The following is a 20,188-nucleotide window of genomic DNA, read 5'->3' as shown; positions in this document are numbered from 1 at the left end:
TATACTAAGTAATAAGTAACATGTAATATGTAATGTGTGTAGACTTGATGGGACATACATAAGGCTATACTAAGTAATAAGTAACATGTAATATGTGTAGACTTGATGGGACATGCATAAGGCTATACTAAGTAATAAGTAACATGTAATATGTGTAGACTTGATAGGACATACATACGGCTATACTAAGTAATAAGTAATATGTAATATGTGTAGACTTGATGGGACATACATAAGGCTATACTAAGTAATAAGTAACATGTAATATGGGTAGACTTGATGGGACATACATAAGGCTATACTAAGTAATAAGTAACATGTAATATGTGTAGACTTGATGGGACATACATAAGGCTATACTAAGTAATAAGTAACATGTAATATGGGTAGACTTGATGGGACATACATAAGGCTATACTAAGTAATAAGTAACATGTAATATGTGTAGACTTGATGGGACATACATAAGGCTATACTAAGTAATAAGTAACATGTAATATGTGTAGACTTAATGGGACATGCATAAGGCTATACTAAGTAATAAGTAACATGTAATATGTGTAGACTTAATGGGACATGCATAAGGCTATACTAAGTAATAAGTAACATGTAATATGTGTAGACTTGATGGGACATACATAAGGCTATACTAAGTAATAAGTAACATGTAATATGTGTAGACTTAATGGGACATGCATAAGGCTATACTAAGTAATAAGTAACATGTAATATGTGTAGACTTGATGGGACATACATAAGGCTATACTAAGTAATAAGTAACAGTAATATGTGTAGACTTGATGGGACATGCATAAGACTATACTAAGTAATAAGTAACATGTAATATGTGTAGACTTGATGGGACATACATAAGGCTATACTAAGTAATAAGTAACATGTAATATGTGTAGACTTGATGGGACATGCATAAGGCTATACTAAGTAATAAGTAACATGTAATATGTGTAGACTTGATGGGACATACATAAGGCTATACTAAGTAATAAGTAACATGTAATATGGGTAGACTTGATGGGACATACATAAGGCTATACTAAGTAATAAGTAACATGTAATATGTGTAGGCTTGATGGGACATGCATAAGGCTATACTAAGTAATAAGTAACATGTAATATGTGTAGACTTGATCGGACATACATAAGGCTATACTATGTAATAAGTAACATGTAATATGTGTAGACTTGATGGGACATTCATAAGGATATACTAAGTAATAAGTAACATGTAATATGTGTAGACTTGATGGGACATTCATAAGGATATACTAAGTAATAAGTAACATGTAATATGTGTAGACTTGATGGGACATTCATAAGGATATACTAAGTAATAAGTAACATGTAATATGTGTAGACTTGATGGGACATTCATAAGGATATACTAAGTAATAAGTAACATGTAATAGGTGTAGACTTGATGGGACATACATAAGGCTATACTAAGTAATAAGTAACATGTAATATGTGTATACTTGATGGGACATACATAAGGCTATACTAAGTAATAAGTAACAATAATATGTGTATACGTGATGGGACATACATAAGGCTATACTAAGTAATAAGTAGCATGTAATATGTGTAGACTTGATGGGACATACATAAGGCTATACTAAGTAATAAGTAACATGTAATATGTATAGACTTGATGAGACATACATAAGGTTATACTAAGTAATAAGTAACAGTAATATGTGTATACGTGATGGGACATACATAAGGCTATACTAAGTAATAAGTAACATGTAATGTGTGTAGACTTGATGGGACATACATAAGGCTATACTAAGTAATAAGTAACATGTAATATGGGTAGACTTGATGGGACATACATAAGGCTATACTAAGTAATAAGTAACATGTAATATGTGTAGGCTTGATGGGACATGCATAAGGCTATCCTAAGAAAACAGTAACTTGTAAGATATATAGTTTGATAAAGAACTAGAGAGAAGAAAAAAACTAGGAAATTTGTAACCCTTAGTTTTCTGTAATATGGAATTCAGCACACCTTGTTCAGATAAAACCTATACTTGGTTTTTATTCATTAAATTATCATGCACATAGAGGTAGAACACACATACAAAAAACACACTTTTTTTTGTTTTGGAGATTAAGGAAAAGCAGCCAATGTTCCACAATAGATGCAGCTGCAACTGATAGAGACAGAGTAGCTATATATAAGCGTGTATGCCGGCAGAGCAGGATTTAAGCAAGCCTAAGTTTTGTATAGCATATCCTCCAAGCAGACAAATCAACAGGAATACAGTTGTGGGGCTTACGTGGCTACTTTCCACTGATATACAGAAAACTTCCTCCCACGTACCTCCAAATCAGCACGGCTTTGACCGCGGCTTTCGCCGCACTTCAGGTCAGTTACCTTCACAGCAGATGTGTCACGGGCACGGCTCCTGCTGTTTAACTTGTAATTGCGATCCTTTCGTCTGTGGTAAGTATTGTATACTTTTAGTGGCTTGAACTTGGCTACTGCTTGATTCCGAGAAGCTTCGGTTGGAACTCTCATTTTACAAAAATTCATTTCATGTTCTTATTGATTCTGAGAACAATGGTATCATTTTTGCTAAATATATATTTACAACAAATAGTGCATTTTGATTTAAAATACATCAATATACGCTTCTAATACTTTTTCACTAGTATCATATATTGTGTTATATCAACGCCTTATTAGGCTATATTTCTGTTACTATTTCACATCATTACAACAGGGAGCATTTTCAAAGTAAAATATTGTGGCAGAAACTCTCAAATTGTATCTGCCTTTTTTTTTTTACACTGTTTCTTTTTAACTGGAGATTCCAAAAATGGCTATAAATTTTGTTACATATTCCACGTATTTACAACATTATTTTTTTCAACTTTTAACATTATAGCAGCAGAGGTAAAAGAATATATGCAGTATTTTGTTTTTACTCAAATTGTTTTAAATAGGAGACCCCCCCTTTCTTAGAATGGTCTTTAGAGAATTCAATAGGTCACTCTGGAGTATCAATTTTACAAGAAACTTCCAAATTCTAATTTTTTGTTTAATCCTATAGGGGATTGGGTCTGCAAGGTGAACATCCACCTAGATTCTTTTTGTAAAAGGTGTTTGTCCTGATCTCCTCCTGTCAAGATCCCGCCTCTTGTGGGCGTAGTGTTAACCAGACTATAAATCTGCTCACTTCCTATCTATCATTGCTTGGTAATTTTCCTCTTTTGCCTTAAAGGGACACTAAACCCAAAAATTTTCTTTCATGTTTCAGGTAGAGAAGAAATAGCAATGCACATGGGTGAACCAATCACACGAGGCATCTATGTGCAGCCACCAATCAGCAGTTACTAAGCCTATCTAGATATGCTTTTCAGCAAAGATATCAAGAGAATAAAGCAAAATAGATAATAGAAGTAAATTATAAAGTTGTTTAAAATTGCATGCTCTTTCTAAATCATGAAAGAAAATTCTGGGGTTTTATGTCCCTTTAAGTGGAAGCACTATAGCCATTTACTCTGTTAGCTTATACCTGTGAAGTTATTTTATTTCATATCTAACATCAACCTCTTTTAACATCTAAGGTTGTTATTCCATACCAGTTTGCCTTAACTTGTTCCTGTTGTCTCAGTTCTTCTCATATTTCACCCCCTGTAACAAGCTCCATGATTCAGACAGTGGGGCCTAGTTATCAAGCCGTCAACCCCAAATACGCTGGAATTCCGCAGCGTATTTGTGGCGAGGCTGATTCGCCTTAGTTATCAAGCCCTAGAGACCGGCAAAAGTAGAATTTAGTGACGTAAGCTTTGATCCGCCGGACTCAGTCCGACACAGATCGATGCTTACGTCACTACAGATGTTCCGCACACAAGTGCGGCACAATCTGACTACTTTTGCTAGTTATCAAATGACTAGCAGGTACGCTCAGCACTTTTCCGGCCCAGCGTACCTGGTTTTCAAACCGCCGCCTGGGAGGCGGTGGATCCCATAGGAATCAATGGGAGTCTGACCATAGCGAAAGTTCATGTTCGCTGCTGCCAGAAATCCCATTGATTCCTATGGGAGCTGTCTACACCTAACACCCTAACATGTACCCCGAGTCTAAACACCCCTAATCTGTCCCCCCTACACCGCCGCAACTAAATAAAGTTATTACCCCCTAAACCGCCGCTCCCGGACCCCGCCGCAAGCTATACTAAATATGTTAACCCCTAAACCGCTGCTCCCAGCCGCAACTATAATATATGTATTAACCCCTAAACTGCCGCTCCCCGCCGCCACTATAATATATGTATTAACCCCTAAACCGCTGCTCCCGGACCCCGCCGCCACTATAATATATGTATTAACCCCTAAACCGCTCCTCCCGGTGCCTCCACAACTATAATATATGTATTAACCCCTAAACCGCCGCTCCCGGACCCCGCCGCCACTATAATATATGTATTAACCCCTAAACCGCCGCTCCCGGACCCCGCCGCCACCTACATTATACCTATTAACCCCTATCCTGCCCCCCCTATACCGTCGCCACCTATAATAAAGTTATTAACCCCTATCCTGCGGATCCCGGACCTCGCCGCAGCTAAATAAATAGTTTAACCCCTAAACCGCCGCTCCCGGACCCCGCCGCAACCTATATTAAACTTATTAACCCCTAATCTGCCCCCCCTACACCATCGCCACCTATAATAAATTAATTAACCCCTATCCTGCCCCCCCTACACTGCCGCCACTGTAATAAAATTATTAACCCCTAAACCTAAGTCTAACACTAACCCTAACACCCCCCTAACTTAAATATTAATTAAATAAATCTAAATAAATCTAAATAATATTTCTATTATTAACTAAGGCCTAGATTTAGAGTTTGGCGGTAGCCGTGAAAACCAGCGTTAGAGGCTCCTAACGCTGGTTTTAGGCTACCGCTGGTATTTGGAGTCAGTCAAAAAAGGGTCTAACGCTCACTTTTCAGCCGCGACTTTTCCATACCGCAGATCCCCTTACGTAAATTGCGTATCCTATCTTTTCAATGGGATCTTTCTAACTCCGGTATTTAGAGTCGTGGCTGAAGGGAGCGTTAGAAATCTAACGACAAAACTCCAGCCGCAGAAAAAAGTCAGGAGTTAAGAGCTTTTTGAGCTAACGCCGGTAGATAAAGCTCTTAACTACTGTGCTCTAAAGTACACTAACACCCATAAACTACCTATGTACCCCTAAACTGAGGTCCCCCCACATCCCCGCCACTCGATTAAATTTTTTTAACCCCTAATCTGCCGACCGCCACCTACGTTATAATTATGTACCCCTAATCTGCTGCCCCTAACACCGCCGACCCCTATATTATATTTATTAACCCCTAACCTGCCCCCCACAACGTCGCCGCCAGCTACCTACAATAATTAACCCCTAATCTGCCGACCGCAAAGAGCCGCCACCTACATTATAGCTATGTACCCCTAATCTGCTGCCCCTAACACCGCCGACCCCTGTATTATATTTATTAACCCTTAATCTGCCCCTCACATCGTCGCCACCATCTACCTACACTTATTAACCCCTAATCTGCCGAGCGGACCGCACCCCTACTCTATTAAATTTATTAACCCCTAAAGCTAATTCTAACCCTAACCCTAACACCCCCCCTAAGTTAAATATAATTTTATTCTAACGAAATAAATTATCTCTTATTAAATAACTTATTCCTATTTAAAGCTAAATACTTACCTGTAAAATAAACCCTAATATAGCTACAATATAACGAATAATTACATTGTAGCTATTTTAGGATTAATATTTATTTTACAGGCAACTTTGTAATTATTTTAACCAGGTACAATAGCTATTAAATAGTTAAGAACTATTTAATAGTTACCTAGTTAAAATAATAACAAAATTACCTGTAAAATAAATCCTAACCTAAGTTACAATTAAACCTAACACTACACTATCATTAAATTAATTAAATAAATTACCTACAAATAACTACAATTAAATACAATTACATAAACTAACTAAAGTACAAAAAATAAAAAAGCTAAGTTACAAAAAATAAAAAAAATAAGTTACAAACATTTAAAAAATATTACAACATTTTTAAGCTACTTACACCTAATCTAAGCCCCCTAATAAAATAACAAAGCCCCCCAAAATAAAAAAAATGCCCTACCCTATTCTAAATTAAAAAAGTTCAAAGCTCTTTTACCTTACCAGCCCTTAAAAGGGCCTTTTGCGGGGCATGCCCCAAAGAATTCTGCTCTTTTGCCTGAAAAAGAAAAATACAACCCCCACCCCAACATTAAAACCCACCACCCACATACCCCTAATCTAACCCAAACCCCCCTTAAATAAACCTAACACTACCCCCCTGAAGATCATCCTACCTTGAGTCATCTTCAGCCTGCCGACCCACCGATGGAACAGAAGAGGAGATCCGGAGCGGCAGAAGTCATCATCCAAGGCGCACTGAAGAAGTCTTCCATCTGATGAAGTCATCATCCAAGGCGCACTGAAGAAGATTTCCATCGGATGAAGTCATCATCCAGGCGGCGCTGAAGAAGTCTTCCATCCGGGCGATGTCATCTTCCAAGAGGCGTCTTCAATCTTCTTTCTTCCTGATCCATCTTCATCCCACCGATGCGGAACATCCTTCTTCCCCGACGGCCGACGACTGAATGAAGGTTCCTTTAAGGGACCTCATCCAAGATGGTGTCCCTTCAATTCCGATTGGCTGATAGGATTCAGCCAATCGGAATTAAGGTAGGAAAAATCTGATTGGCTGATTGAATCAGCCAATCAGATTGAAGTTCAATCCGATTGGCTGATCCAATCAGATTGAGCTTGCATTCTATTGGCTGTTCCGATCAGCCAATAGAATGCGAGCTCAATCTGATTGGCTGATTCAATCAGCCAATCAGATTTTTCCTACCTTAATTCCGATTGGCTGATAGAATCCTATCAGCCAATCGGAATTGAAGGGACACCATCTTGGATGACGTCCCTTAAAGGAACCTTCATTCAGTCGTCGGCCGTCGGGGAAGAATGATGTTCCGCGCCGGCGGGATGAAGATGGATCCGGAAGAAAGAAGATTGAAGACGCCGCTTGGAAGATGACATCGCCCGGATGGAAGACTTCTTCAGCGCCGCCTGGATGATAACTTCATCGGATGGAAGACTTCTTCAGCGCGCCTTGGATGATGACTTCTGCCGCTCCGGATCTCCTCTTCGGTTCCATCGGTGGGTCGGCTGGCTGAAGACGACTTAAGGTAGGATGATCTTCAGGGAGGTAGTGTTAGGTTTATTTAAGGGGGGTTTGGGTTAGATTAGGGGTATGTGGGTGGTGGGTTTTAATGTTGGGGGGGTTGTATTTTTCTTTTACAGGCAAAAGAGCTGAATTCTTTGGGGCATGCCCCGCAAAAGGCCCTTTTAAGGGCTGGTAAGGTAAAAGAGCTTTGAACTTTTTAAATTTAGAATAGGGTAGGGCATTTTTTTTTTTTTTTTTTCTTTTATTTATAGCCAACAAAGGGTACAGTAATGTACAACGTATCAACAACATACCTCGCAGGGCATGACATGAGAGCGTAGGCAGAAAATTGACGAAACAAGAAAATGTAACCATGTCCATTGTCAGATATATAAAAAAAATATATAAAATATAAGAGTCACAAATGTAATGAAGATGCTGGGAGTTTTCCTCGGACTGAATAACAGTCCAGGGTAATAGTATGTACCACAATGTTGGGATTTTATTATTTTATGTACTAACCTAAACTAACTATAATTAAACTAAACAAATATTACAAATTATAAACTAAACAACAACAAACCAACAAACAAACAAATAAACATAAACTAACCACAATAAGACTAAAAATGTCTCCTTTTGTTGAAGTAGGTGGCCCCTCGCAAAACAAACATGTAGACCCCCACTCATACAAGTCATGAAGTTTACACTGGGTTTTCCATAAATGAATACTAAGGTAGATTCTCGAGCCTCTTATAGAAATACTGTAGGGGAGATCTTTGAAGCTCATGTATCAGGCCAATTAGACTGTTGTCTGGATTAATGCAGAAAATATATATTACATAGCTGTGAATAACTTAACTGGGTGCTGACTTAAGAGGAATGCTCCCAAATCTCAATGCACTATATTAACACAATGAGGTCAGCATTAGTATATACTTGTTCAGAATTAAAAGGGTATCTCTGGACTATGTCTAACATAGAGAATAACATTCCCATTATGCAGTACATTTTCTAGACACGACAGTTTTTAATAACATGATCATGGGAGGGATGTAAGATGTGGATAGACTGTCAAATTTGATAGGACATGGTCATCTGTAAATTGAGTCAGCAGATTAGTATGAAGGCGTTAGAGGGGTATATTGCATCGCGTTAAAATATTGTGCTCATATAATTCCTCCAGGCAACGGTATGGAAAACTCAGCCAGCCTTATGGGGGTAGCACAGCATGGGAACCTTCCCATATATATGCAGTAAGGGACATCGAAAGGTATATTACAGATATTTCAAATTAAAAAGGGCTGCCTACCTTCAGGAGCTGACAGTATATATGCAGATTCGAATACACAACCCTATTCATAATGGGATAGTAGCGAGCTAACTTGCAAGTTATATTCCCAATAGTAAAACCACTGCTGTTATTGAGAACAACCTATAAATATAGCTGTCAGAAAAGTAACATTCTATTGTCCTAGGTGGTACAAAGCATTGCTTATCAAGGCACTGTACACATCAATTATTCAAAAATAAGTACTAATAGTCCAGGAGATAAGGTACTAATACAGGGAGGGTCTTTGAGGCTCTTGCATTAGACTATTGTCTGAATTAATGCAGGGAATATTTACTACAAATTTATAAAAGTCTTAACTGAGTGTTAGCCTAACAGAAATGTCCCAAAAATTACAATACATCATGCTATCTCAATGGGGTAGATACAGGCAATTATCGTGTTGGCATTATTCATTATGCAATACATCTTCTACTTACAGCTGTTCTTGATGGCTTGAGTCTATTTCTATACAGGTGTCAGGTTGAGCAGAATCTTGCAATAAATTGCAGTTAGATGATCGTATCAGAGAGCTAAAGAAAGTGTGATGCAACACCAGAGCAACCACTAGAGGTCCTCAGAGATTAACGATCCACTCCTTTTGCAAGGAGTTGGAATATAGAAAATAGAGAATATACAGTAATATACTGTAGCATGCAGCACACTCGTCAAGGCTGTCAACCCCAAAGAGCCCACAAGAAATTAATATCTGCTAAATAAGGTAAAATATATCAATGTTAATGAAAGGCATCTCCGGGTTCCCGACATCTACAGCCTTTGCGATTTCCAGTGTTCTAGACATTGTAATAAAGGGCTAATAGAGAAAAAGGAGATATACATGCTCAAAACAGAAACCCACTACAGTTGAGAAAAAGAGCATAACAATTAGTGGCTTAATTATGATACACTTTACAGTTAATAAAAACACATTTGTGAACAAGCTGTTAGAGACCGTTAATCAGACTCAAACAATATCACAGCTTAAAACAGTAACACATAAACTTAACAGTTCGCTGTAACAGTCCCATATGACCACATAACCAGACTCCGGTCAGTTTCTCCGATATAGATCTGCATTAAACTGTGGGAAATTGTACCAGTAGTCTACCACTGTGTGGTGCGTTGGGGCATCTGTACATATGACCAGTGTTCCGTAGATAACAAAATAGAGTAATAGCCAGCAGGGCTCTGCCCTGAGGTGTCAGAGAGTCGTAGGAGCTAATTAATATAGGTGGATGCTTGACCCAAAGCGTCTTTGTTCTACCTATTATCCAATACCCATTGATCTGCGGATATATCGCATGTTATTTTCTTCCTTGAGATTGAAGCCATCAGTATCTGCCAGCAGTTCCACTGTATGTGTTAGGATTAGCTGAGTCGTTTGCAATTGTAATCTTTGATATGACTCCCTACCATGTTGCTGGTTTATGGCTTGAGAGATAGCGTTGTTTAATGACTGTTGGGAGAAAGAATAAATGTCAGAATCACACCACAGTAGGGGCCTGCTGTTGTTCGTCATTGTGTCTTTCATATCTGTAGTGGCTTCCTCCTCCCTAAGCTGTGGTGCGGAGTATTGAGCCGATGCAGTTAAGTTATGCAGTGGAGACTCCATCTGCCACCTCTGGAATCTCTCAGTATGTTCCGCTGGAATCAGGTAAACCCTCTCATTGATTTGGCGCCTTTTTGAAGCAGAGCGCAAAGGATCTCCAATTCGGGCTTCTGTAAGCAATCTTTGTAAGGAATATTCCAGCTTATTTAATACCGGAAGAAATAAGTCTTGTAGAGAAGTTATAAGGTCTTGTGTTAGGAGAACCGGATTAACAGGAAAAGTCTCCATTGTTGCTTCCATAGCTTCTGTTGTGACAACTGGGGGCTAGGGCCGATGGTACGCCCTACACTAATAAATTTTCGACTGGCGAGGACCAGGACACGGTCACCCAGTAAGAAATAGGCAGTGTGGATTGAATGGTCGCCTTAGAGCAAGATAAAACAGCAGATTTTTAGAAATATAGAGCGGAGCTCCTGCCGTTTGCTTCCACTCGATAGTCCCACCCCACACTCTCTCTCAGGGTAGGGCATTTTTTTATTTTGGGGGGCTTTGTTATTTTATTAGGGGGCTTAGATTAGGTGTAAGTAGCTTAAAATTGTTGTAATATTTTTTAAATGTTTGTAACTTTTTTTATTTTTTGTAACTTAGCTTTTTTATTTTTTGTACTTTAGTTTATGTAATTGTATTTAATTGTAGTTATTTGTAGGTAATTTATTTAATTAATTTAATGATAGTGTAGTGTTAGGTTTAATTGTAACTTTGGTTAGGATTTATTTTACAGGTAATTTTGTATTTCTTTTAGCTAGGTAGTTATTAAATAGTTAATAACTATGTAATAACTATTCTAACTAGCTAAAATAAATACAAAGTTACCTGTAAAATAAATATAAATCCTAAAATAGCTACAATGTAATTATTAATTATATTGTAGCTATCTTAGGGTTTATTTTACAGGTAAGTATTTAGTTTTAAATAGGAATAATTTATTAAAGTATAGTGTAGTGTTAGGTGTAATTGTAACTTAGGTTAGGATTTATTTCACAGGTACATTTCTCTTTATTTTAGCTAGGTAGCTATTAAATAGTTAATAACTATTTAATAGCTATTGTACCTAGTTAAAATAAATTGAAATTTGCCTGTAAAATAAAAATAAATCCTAAGATAGCTACAATATAATTATTATTTATATTGTAGCTATATTAGGGTTTATTTTAAAGGTAAGTATTTAGTTTTAAATAGGATTAACTTAGTTAATAAGATAAATATTATTTAGATTTATTTAATTAATATTTAAGTTAGGGGGGTGTTAGGGTTAGTGTTAGACTTAGGTTAAGGGGTTAATAATTTTATTACAGTGGCGGCGGTGTAGGGGGGCAGGATAGGGGTTAATAAGTTTAATATAGGTTGCGGCGGGGTCCGGGAGCGGCGGTTTAGGGGTTAAACTATTTATTTAGTTGCGCCGAGGTCCAGGATCAGCAGGATAGGGGTTAATAACTTTATTATAGAGGGCGGCAGTATAGGGGGGGCAGGATAGGGGTTAATAAGTTTAATATAGGTTGCGGCGGGGTCCGGGTGCGGCGGTTTAGGTGTTAAATTATTTATTTAGTTGCGGCGAGGTCCGGGATCAGCAGGATAGGGGTTAATAACTTTATTATAGAGGGCGGCGGTATAGGGGGGGCAGGATAGGGGTTACTAGGTATAATATAGGTGGCGGTGGTGTCCGGGATCAGCGGTTTAGGGGTTAATACATTTATAAGAGTTGCGGCGGGGTCTAGGAGCGGCGGTTTAGGGGTTAATAACTTTATTGAGTTGTGGGGGGCTCCGGGGGCACCGGTATAGGGGGTAGAACAGTGTAGTTTAGTGTGGGTGGTTAGTGACAGGCTAGCAATAAAGCTGTCAAAAAGCCGAAGAGCAGCGAGATCGGATGAGTGATAACTATCACAGTCCGCGGCTCATCGCCCCGTACTTGGTGCGCGGCTTTTTGACAGCTTTTTTGATAACTTAGGCAATATTTTGCAGGTCCGCGGCGGTGATGGTAGACGAGCTTAGGCGGGCGTATTGAACCGGCGAAGGCAGGTAAAGTAGACGGCTTGATAACTACCCCCCAGTGTCTGCAGTCATTTGTGACGTCATCAGCTACTGACAGTCTGACTTCTCATCTGAAGGCTCACAGCATTCCACTCCTCTGCACACTGCAGTTAGCTGAATACTGCAGGGACTAGAGGTCTCCACGGATCAACTCCTCAGTTAATCATTTGCCTCAGCAGACTTTGTACCTCTCTGTGCAGTATTTCCATTTCAACACAAACTGCCATCAGATACCTGACACCTCCTCTCTCTGATGTTTATCACTTCCTACTATTCTTAGACAGTCAGGATTTGCCTCATGTGATTCTAAGAAATGTTGGGCTACGCTGGTATCTCGTTTAAATTGAATGTCATCACAATGCTCTCTTACTCTATCTTTTATCTGTCTTTTCATTTTTTCCCACGTCAAATTTTGGACAAGAACAAGATAAAAGAGACTACCTCAAATGTATCACAATTAATAAACGGCTAGATTACGAGTCTTGCATTAGCCTTAAAAAGCAGCGTTCAGGGGTCCCAATGCTGCTTTTTAACGCCCGCTGGTATTACTAGTCTGACAGGTACCGGTGTACCGCTCACTTTTTTCCCGCGATTTTAGCATACCGCAAATCCCCTTACGTCAATTGCGTATCCTATCTTTTTAATGGGATTTGCCTAACACCGGTATTAGGATCGCCTGAAAAAGTGAGCGGTAGACCCTCTCCTGTCCAGGCTCCTACCGCATTTAACGCCCTAACATAAAACTCTTAACTAAAGTGCTAAAAAGTACACTAACACCCATAAACTACCTATTAACCCCTAAACCGAGTACCCCCCACATCGGAAGCACTTAACTAAAATGTTTAACCCCTAATCTGCCGACCGGACATCGCCGCCACTTTAATAAATTTATTAATCCCTAAACCGCCGCACTCCCGCCTCGCAAACACTAGTTAAATTTTATTAACCCCTAATCTGCCGTCCCTAACATCGCCGACACCTACCTACATTTATTAACCCCTAATCTGCCGCCCACAATGTCGCCGCTACTATATTAAATTTATTAACCCCTAAACCTAAGTCTAACCCTAAGGCTAACCCCCCCAACTTAAAGATAATTTAAATACATCTAAATAAATTGGCTACAATTAAATAAATTAATTATATTTAAAACTAAATACTTACCGATAAAATAAACCCTAAGCTTGCTACAATATAACTAATAGTTACATTGTATCTAGATTAGGGTTTATATTTATTTTACAGGCAACTTTGTATTTATTTTAACTAGGTACAATAGTTATTAAATAGTTATTAACTATTTAATAACTTCCTAGTTAAAATAAGTACAAATTAACCTGTAAAATAAATCCTAACCTAAATTACAATTACACCTAACACTACACTATCATTAAATTAATTAAATAAATCACCTACAATTACCTACAATTAACTACAATTAAAATGAATAAACTAAAGTACAAAAAAGCAAACATTAAATTACAGAAAATAAAAAAAGAATTACAATTTTTTTAAACTAATTACACCTTATCTAATCCCCCTAATAAAAAAAAAAAAAAAAAAAAAAATAATAAAATTCCCTACCCTATACTAAATTACAAATAGCCCTTAAAAGGGCCTTTTGCGGGGCATTGCCCCAAAGTAATCAGCTCCTTTACCTGTAAAAAAAAATACAATACCCCCCAACATTAAAACCCACCACCCACACACCCAACCCTACTCTAAAACCCACACAATCCCCCTTAAAAGAACCTAACACTACCTCCTTGAAGATCTCCCTACCTTGAGCCGTCTTCACCCAGCCGGGCACAAGTGGACGTCCAGAGGGGCAGAAGTCTTCATCCGATCCGGGCAGAAGAGGACCTCCAGATGGGCAGAAGTCTTCATCCAGGCGGCATCTTCTATCTTCTTCCATCCGGAGAGGAGTGGGTCCATCTTGAAGACATCCGATGCGGAGCATCCTCTTCCATCCGATGGGGACTGAAGAATGAAGGTTCCTTTAAGTGACGTCATCCAAGATGGCATCCCTTCAATTCCGATTGGCTGATAGAATCCTATCAGCCAATTGGAATTAAGGTAGGAAAAATCCTATTGGCTGAAGCAATCAGCCAATAGGATTGAAGTTCAATCCTATTGGCTGATCCAATCAGCCAATAGGATTGAGCTCGCATTCTATTGGCTGATTGGAACAGCCAATAGGATTTTTCCTACCTTAATTCTGGTCTGGATAGGTTGTCATTAACTAACAGATTCTCAGGCAGTCTGTCTAGGTCTCTTTCTACTGCTTAAACAAACTACTGTAGAGCTGGAATTTGAGACAAAGACGGCATGTATGAGGATTTTGGTTTCAAATTGGTTTTAATTGCTACTTTTTTCTCTTGTTCTTCTAAAGTAGGCTCTTCATTTTCATCCAAAAGGAATTCTAGAATGTTTACTGTTTCTTTATCCTCTATCTGAAGGGCGCCTGATATCGACTGGGTACATGTTTTTTGGTACCTAAAGTTTGAAATAACACAATTTTCCTTTCAAATAAATGGAGGTCTTTTAGAGCCTCAAATTTGTCTAATTTATTTGTTGGATAAAATGTAAGTCCTTTCTTCCCCTGGTGTGGCCGTTTTATGGGGCAAAACTGAGGCCACCTTACGTGCAAGAGGAAACACAATTATAGGAAATCCATAGCTACTAACAGCTTGTTAGAAGCCACAAGTGCACATCCATCATCAACAAAAAATTGGATTCCATTTGGTCAGTTTCTTCGTTTAAGAAGAAACTGCTCATCACGCTCAAAATATGAGCAGCATGCTGAGCTAATGGAGAAAAGGTTTCTAAAAAGAGGATACTCTAAAAAAAGGAATAAAAGTGCCAGGGCAAGAAAATGGATAGAGAAGATTTACTTTATGGAGAAAAATCTAAAAAAGAACAATCACAAATAAGGCATATAACAAAATGTAACTCTCAATGGGACAATTTTTACTCTATCCTAAAAGATAACTGGCACTATCTGGCAATAGATGAAGGAATCAGGGAAGTAGTAGGGGGACGTCCTTGCCTAACAGCAAGACGAGCACCCAGCTTAAAAGATTCCCTGGTAAGAAGCAATTACATGAAATCACAGAAATCAGATAACTGGCTTACAGTACACAGTACGGTAGGGAGCCACCCATATGGAAAATGCGTGTATTGCCCATTTATGCACAGAACAAAAAGTTTCAGCACAGGAAAAAGAAACTACTAAATAAAACACTTTATTAATTGTGATACAATTGAGGTAGTCTCTTTTATCTTGTTCTTGCCCAAAATTTTACGTGGGAAAAACGAAAAGACAAATAAAAGATAGAGTAAGAGAGCATCGTGATGACATTCAATTTAAACGAGATACCAGCATAGCCCAACATTTCTTAGAATCACATGAGGCAAATCCTGACTGTCTAAGAATAGCAGGAAGTGATAGAGGCATAAGATCAGGGACAGGAGGAAATCAGGACAAATGCCTTTTACAAAAAGAATCTAGGTGGATGTTCACCTTGCAGACCCAATCCCCTATAGGATTAAACAAAAAATTAGAATTTGGAAGTTTCTTGTAAAATTGATACTCCAGAGTGACCTATTGAATTCTCTAAAGACCATTCTAAGAAAGGGGGGGTCTCCTATTTAAAACAATTTGAGTAAAAACGAAATACTGCATATATTCTTTTACCCCTGCTAAAAGTTGAAAAAAATAATGTTGTAAATACGTGGAATATGTAACAAAATTTATAGCCATTTTTGGAATCTCCAGTTAAAAAGAAACAGTGTAAAAAAAAAAATGGCAGATACAATTTGAGAGTTTCTGCCACAATATTTTACTTTGAAAATGCTCCCTGTTGTAATGATGTGAAATAGTAACAGAAATATAGCCTAATAAAGCGTTGATATAACACAATATATGATACTAGTGAAAAAGTATTAGAAGCGTATATTGATGTATTTTAAATCAAAATGCACTATTTGTTGTAAATATATCTTTAGCAAAAATGATACCATTGTTCTCAGAATCAATAAGAACATGAAATGAATTTTTGTAAAATGAGAGTTCCAACCGAAGCTTCTCGGAATCAAGCAGTAGCCAAGTTCAAGCCACTAAAAGTATACAATACTTACCACAGACGAAAGGATCGCAATTACAGGTTAAACAGCAGGAGCTGTGCCCGTGACACATCTGCTGTGAAGGTAACTGACCTGAAGTGCGGCGAAAGCCGCGGTCAAAGCCGTGCTGATTTGGAGGTACGTGGGAGGAAGTTTTCTGTATATCAGTGGAAAGTAGCCACGTAAGCCCCACAACTGTATTCCTGTTGATTTGTCTGCTTGGAGGATATGCTATACAAAACTTAGGCTTGCTTAAATCCTGCTCTGCCGGCATACACGCTTATATATAGCTACTCTGTCTCTATCAGTTGCAGCTGCATCTATTGTGGAACATTGGCTGCTTTTCCTTAATCTCCAAAACATTGCAGTGTAATTAATACGCTTGCCGGCTTTTTCATGCATGATCTCACTTTACTTTAGTTTGGATGATTGTTGGAAGAATAATATGCCTACCCCATGTGGTTAATTCAGTGAACTTTATGGAGTATTCCACAGCTACCTGTATGAGTTCTATTGCTGCAGTTTTTTCTTCTCTCTGATTGCTTAAGGGTCTGCAGCTCCTTTTATATAAAGGAATAAAATATATTAAAGGCCGCTAGCACTAGTTTTCTATTTCTCTAAAATTGTAATATATATTGGGGCCTATTTATGAAAGGTCTGTCGGACGTGATCTGACAGTGCGGATGAGGTCCAACAGACCTCGCTGAATGCGGAGAGAAATACGCTCTCCGCATTCAGCATTACCAGCAGCTCTTGTGAACTGCTGGTGCAACGCCGCCCCCTGCAGATTCGCAGCCAATCGGCCACTAGCAGGGAGATGTCAATCAACCCAATCGTATTCGATCGGGTTGAATTGCAGGGATGTCTCTCCGCCTCCTCAGATCAAGCGGTCAGGTTATGGAGCAGCGGTCTTTAGACCGCTGCTGCGTAACTGGTGTTATAACTGGTGTTTCTGGCGAGTCTGAAGACTGGGGCATCAAGCTCAGTACGGAGCTTAATAAATACACCCCATGGACTTGATGGGCCTTTTAGTTCTTATCTACTATTAAATTCTGTGTTTTTATGTTACAAAGGTTGAACCATTTGGGGACAACCTGAGTTAATAATACTAAATGAACCAGACAGGAGCCTACCTAACCCCCTGAGATAATACTAAATGAACCAGACAGGAGCCTACCTAACCCCTGAGATATTGTCACACACACAACTGGTTAAGGGATGACAATGAAACAGACAGGAGCCTGCCTTACCACTGAGACATTGTCACACACACAACTGGTTAAGGGATGACAATGAAACAGACAGGAGCCTACCTAACCACTGAGACATTGTCACACACACAACTGGTTAAGGGATGACAATGAAACCGACAGGAGCCTACCTAACCCCCTGAGATATTGTCACACACACAACTGGTTAAGGGATGACAATGAACCAGACAGGAGCCTACCTTACCACTGAGACATTGTCACACACACAACTGATAAGGGATGACAATGAAACAGACAGGAGCCTACCTAACCCCCTGAGATATTGTCACACACACAACTGGTTAAGGGATGACAATGAAACAGACAGGAGCCTGCCTTACCACTGAGACATTGTCACACACACAACTGGTTAAGGGATGACAATGAAACAGACAGGAGCCTACCTAACCACTGAGACATTGTCACACACACAACTGGTTAAGGGATGACAATGAAACAGACAGGAGCCTACCTAACCACTGAGACATTGTCACACACACAACTGGTTAAGGGATGACAATGAAACCGACAGGAGCCTACCTAACCCCCTGAGATATTGTCACACACACAACTGGTTAAGGGATGACAATGAACCAGACAGGAGCCTACCTTACCACTGAGACATTGTCACACACACAACTGGTTAAGGGATGACAATGAAACAGACAGGAGCCTACCTAACCCCTGAGACATTGTCACACACACAACTGGTTAAGGGATGACAATGAAACAGACAGGAGCCTACCTAACCACTGAGACATTGTCACACACACAACTGGTTAAGGGATGACAATGAAACCGACAGGAGCCTACCTAACCCCCTGAGATATTGTCACACACACAACTGGTTAAGGGATGACAATGAACCAGACAGGAGCCTACCTTACCACTGAGACATTGTCACACACACAACTGATAAGGGATGACAATGAAACAGACAGGAGCCTACCTTACCACTGAGACATTGTCACACACACAACAGATAAGGGATGACAATGAAACAGACAGGAGCCTACCTAACCACTGAGACATTGTCACACACACAACTGGTTAAGGGATGACAATGAAACAGACAGGAGCCTACCTAACCACTGAGACATTGTCACACACACAACTGGTTAAGAGATGACAATGAAACAGACAGGAGCCTACCTAACCCCTGAGACATTGTCACACACACAACTGGTTAAGGGATGACAATGAAACAAACAGGAGCCTACCTAACCACTGAGACATTGTCACACACACAACTGGTTAAGGGATGACAATGAAACAGACAGGAGCCTACCTAACCCCCTGAGATATTGTCACACACACAACTGGTTAAGGGATGACAATGAAACAGACAGGAGCCTACCTTACCACTGAGACATTGTCACACACACAACTGGTTAAGGGATGACAATGAAACAGACAGGAGCCTACCTAACCCCCTGAGATATTGTCACACACACAACTGGTTAAGGGATGACAATGAAACAGACAGGAGCCTACCTAACCACTGAGATATTGTCACACACACAACTGGTTAAGGGATGACAATGAAACAGACAGGAGCCTACCTAACCCCTGAGACATTGTCACACACACAACTGGTTAAGGGATGACAATGAAACAAACAGGAGCCTACCTAACCACTGAGACATTGTCACACACACAACTGGTTAAGGGATGACAATGAAACAGACAGGAGCCTACCTAACCCCCTGAGATATTGTCACACACACAACTGGTTAAGGGATGACAATGAAACAGACAGGAGCCTACCTAACCACTGAGACATTGTCACACACACAACTGGTTAAGGGATGACAATGAAACAGACAGGAGCCTACCTAACCCCCTGAGATATTGTCACACACACAACTGGTTAAGGGATGACAATGAAACAGACAGGAGCCTACCTAACCACTGAGACATTGTCACACACACAACTGGTTAAGGGATGACAATGAAACAGACAGGAGCCTACCTTACCACTGAGACATTGTCACACACACAACTGGTTAAGGGATGACAATGAAACAGACAGGAGCCTACCTTACAACCGAGACATTGTCACACACACAACTGGTTAAGGGATCACAGACTTTATTTGAGTAATAACAAGGAACAAGAAGAGGTACATTCAGCATGTAAATAAAACACCAGCAGACTAAGGGGTACAAGGGTACAAACACATTATAGGCTTGATGTCATTCCCAGATGCTCAGAAACAGGCAAAGTACAGGTTGCACATAGGCTCTGCAAGCATGGGGGCATTGGTGTATTGTTCTGCAGTCCTGAATGATATTGATGCAATATTCTGCAGCTCTGTAGGTTACTGGTGTGGTGCTCTGCAGTTCTTTGAGATTAATAGGCATTAGAATAAGGGAATGTATTAGTGATTTTCTGTTCATCAGAGACGTTATTGCAGCAATGCTCTGCAGCTCTGTAGGTTACTGATGCAATGCTCTGCAGGGGAGTGGGTCAGTATATTTCTCTCAGTTCTGGTGAGAATCTAGAAACAAATAAAAAAATGGATCAGTCTGGAACCAACATATGACCTCAAATCTCCATAAGGGTCACTCACCTTTTACATTTACATGTC

The 20,188-nt window shown here is 39.4% G+C and overlaps 1 protein-coding gene across 1 annotated transcript in view; it reads right to left on the bottom strand.

Annotated features, from left to right (window-relative positions):
- Positions 1-19,672: 19,672 nt before the first annotated feature.
- The window catches only part of LOC128640345 (uncharacterized), a 176,093-nt gene continuing 175,577 nt past the window's right edge, over positions 19,673-20,188 (bottom strand). Inside the window, exons 4-5 of the mRNA XM_053692842.1 lie at positions 20,171-20,188; positions 19,673-20,098 (exon numbers count right to left, since the gene is read on the bottom strand). The exon at positions 20,171-20,188 is cut by the window's right edge and continues 50 nt beyond it. Of these exons, the coding sequence (XP_053548817.1) occupies positions 20,068-20,098; positions 20,171-20,188 (49 nt within the window). The 3' untranslated portion in view covers positions 19,673-20,067. The remainder of the gene's footprint in view (positions 20,099-20,170) is intronic.

This window comes from Bombina bombina, chromosome 9 (assembly GCF_027579735.1).
Source record: "Bombina bombina isolate aBomBom1 chromosome 9, aBomBom1.pri, whole genome shotgun sequence".
NCBI classification, from domain to species: domain Eukaryota; kingdom Metazoa; phylum Chordata; class Amphibia; order Anura; family Bombinatoridae; genus Bombina; species Bombina bombina.
Note: the sequence above shows the minus strand (reverse complement) of the source record. Positions and strands in the feature narration are given on the sequence as shown.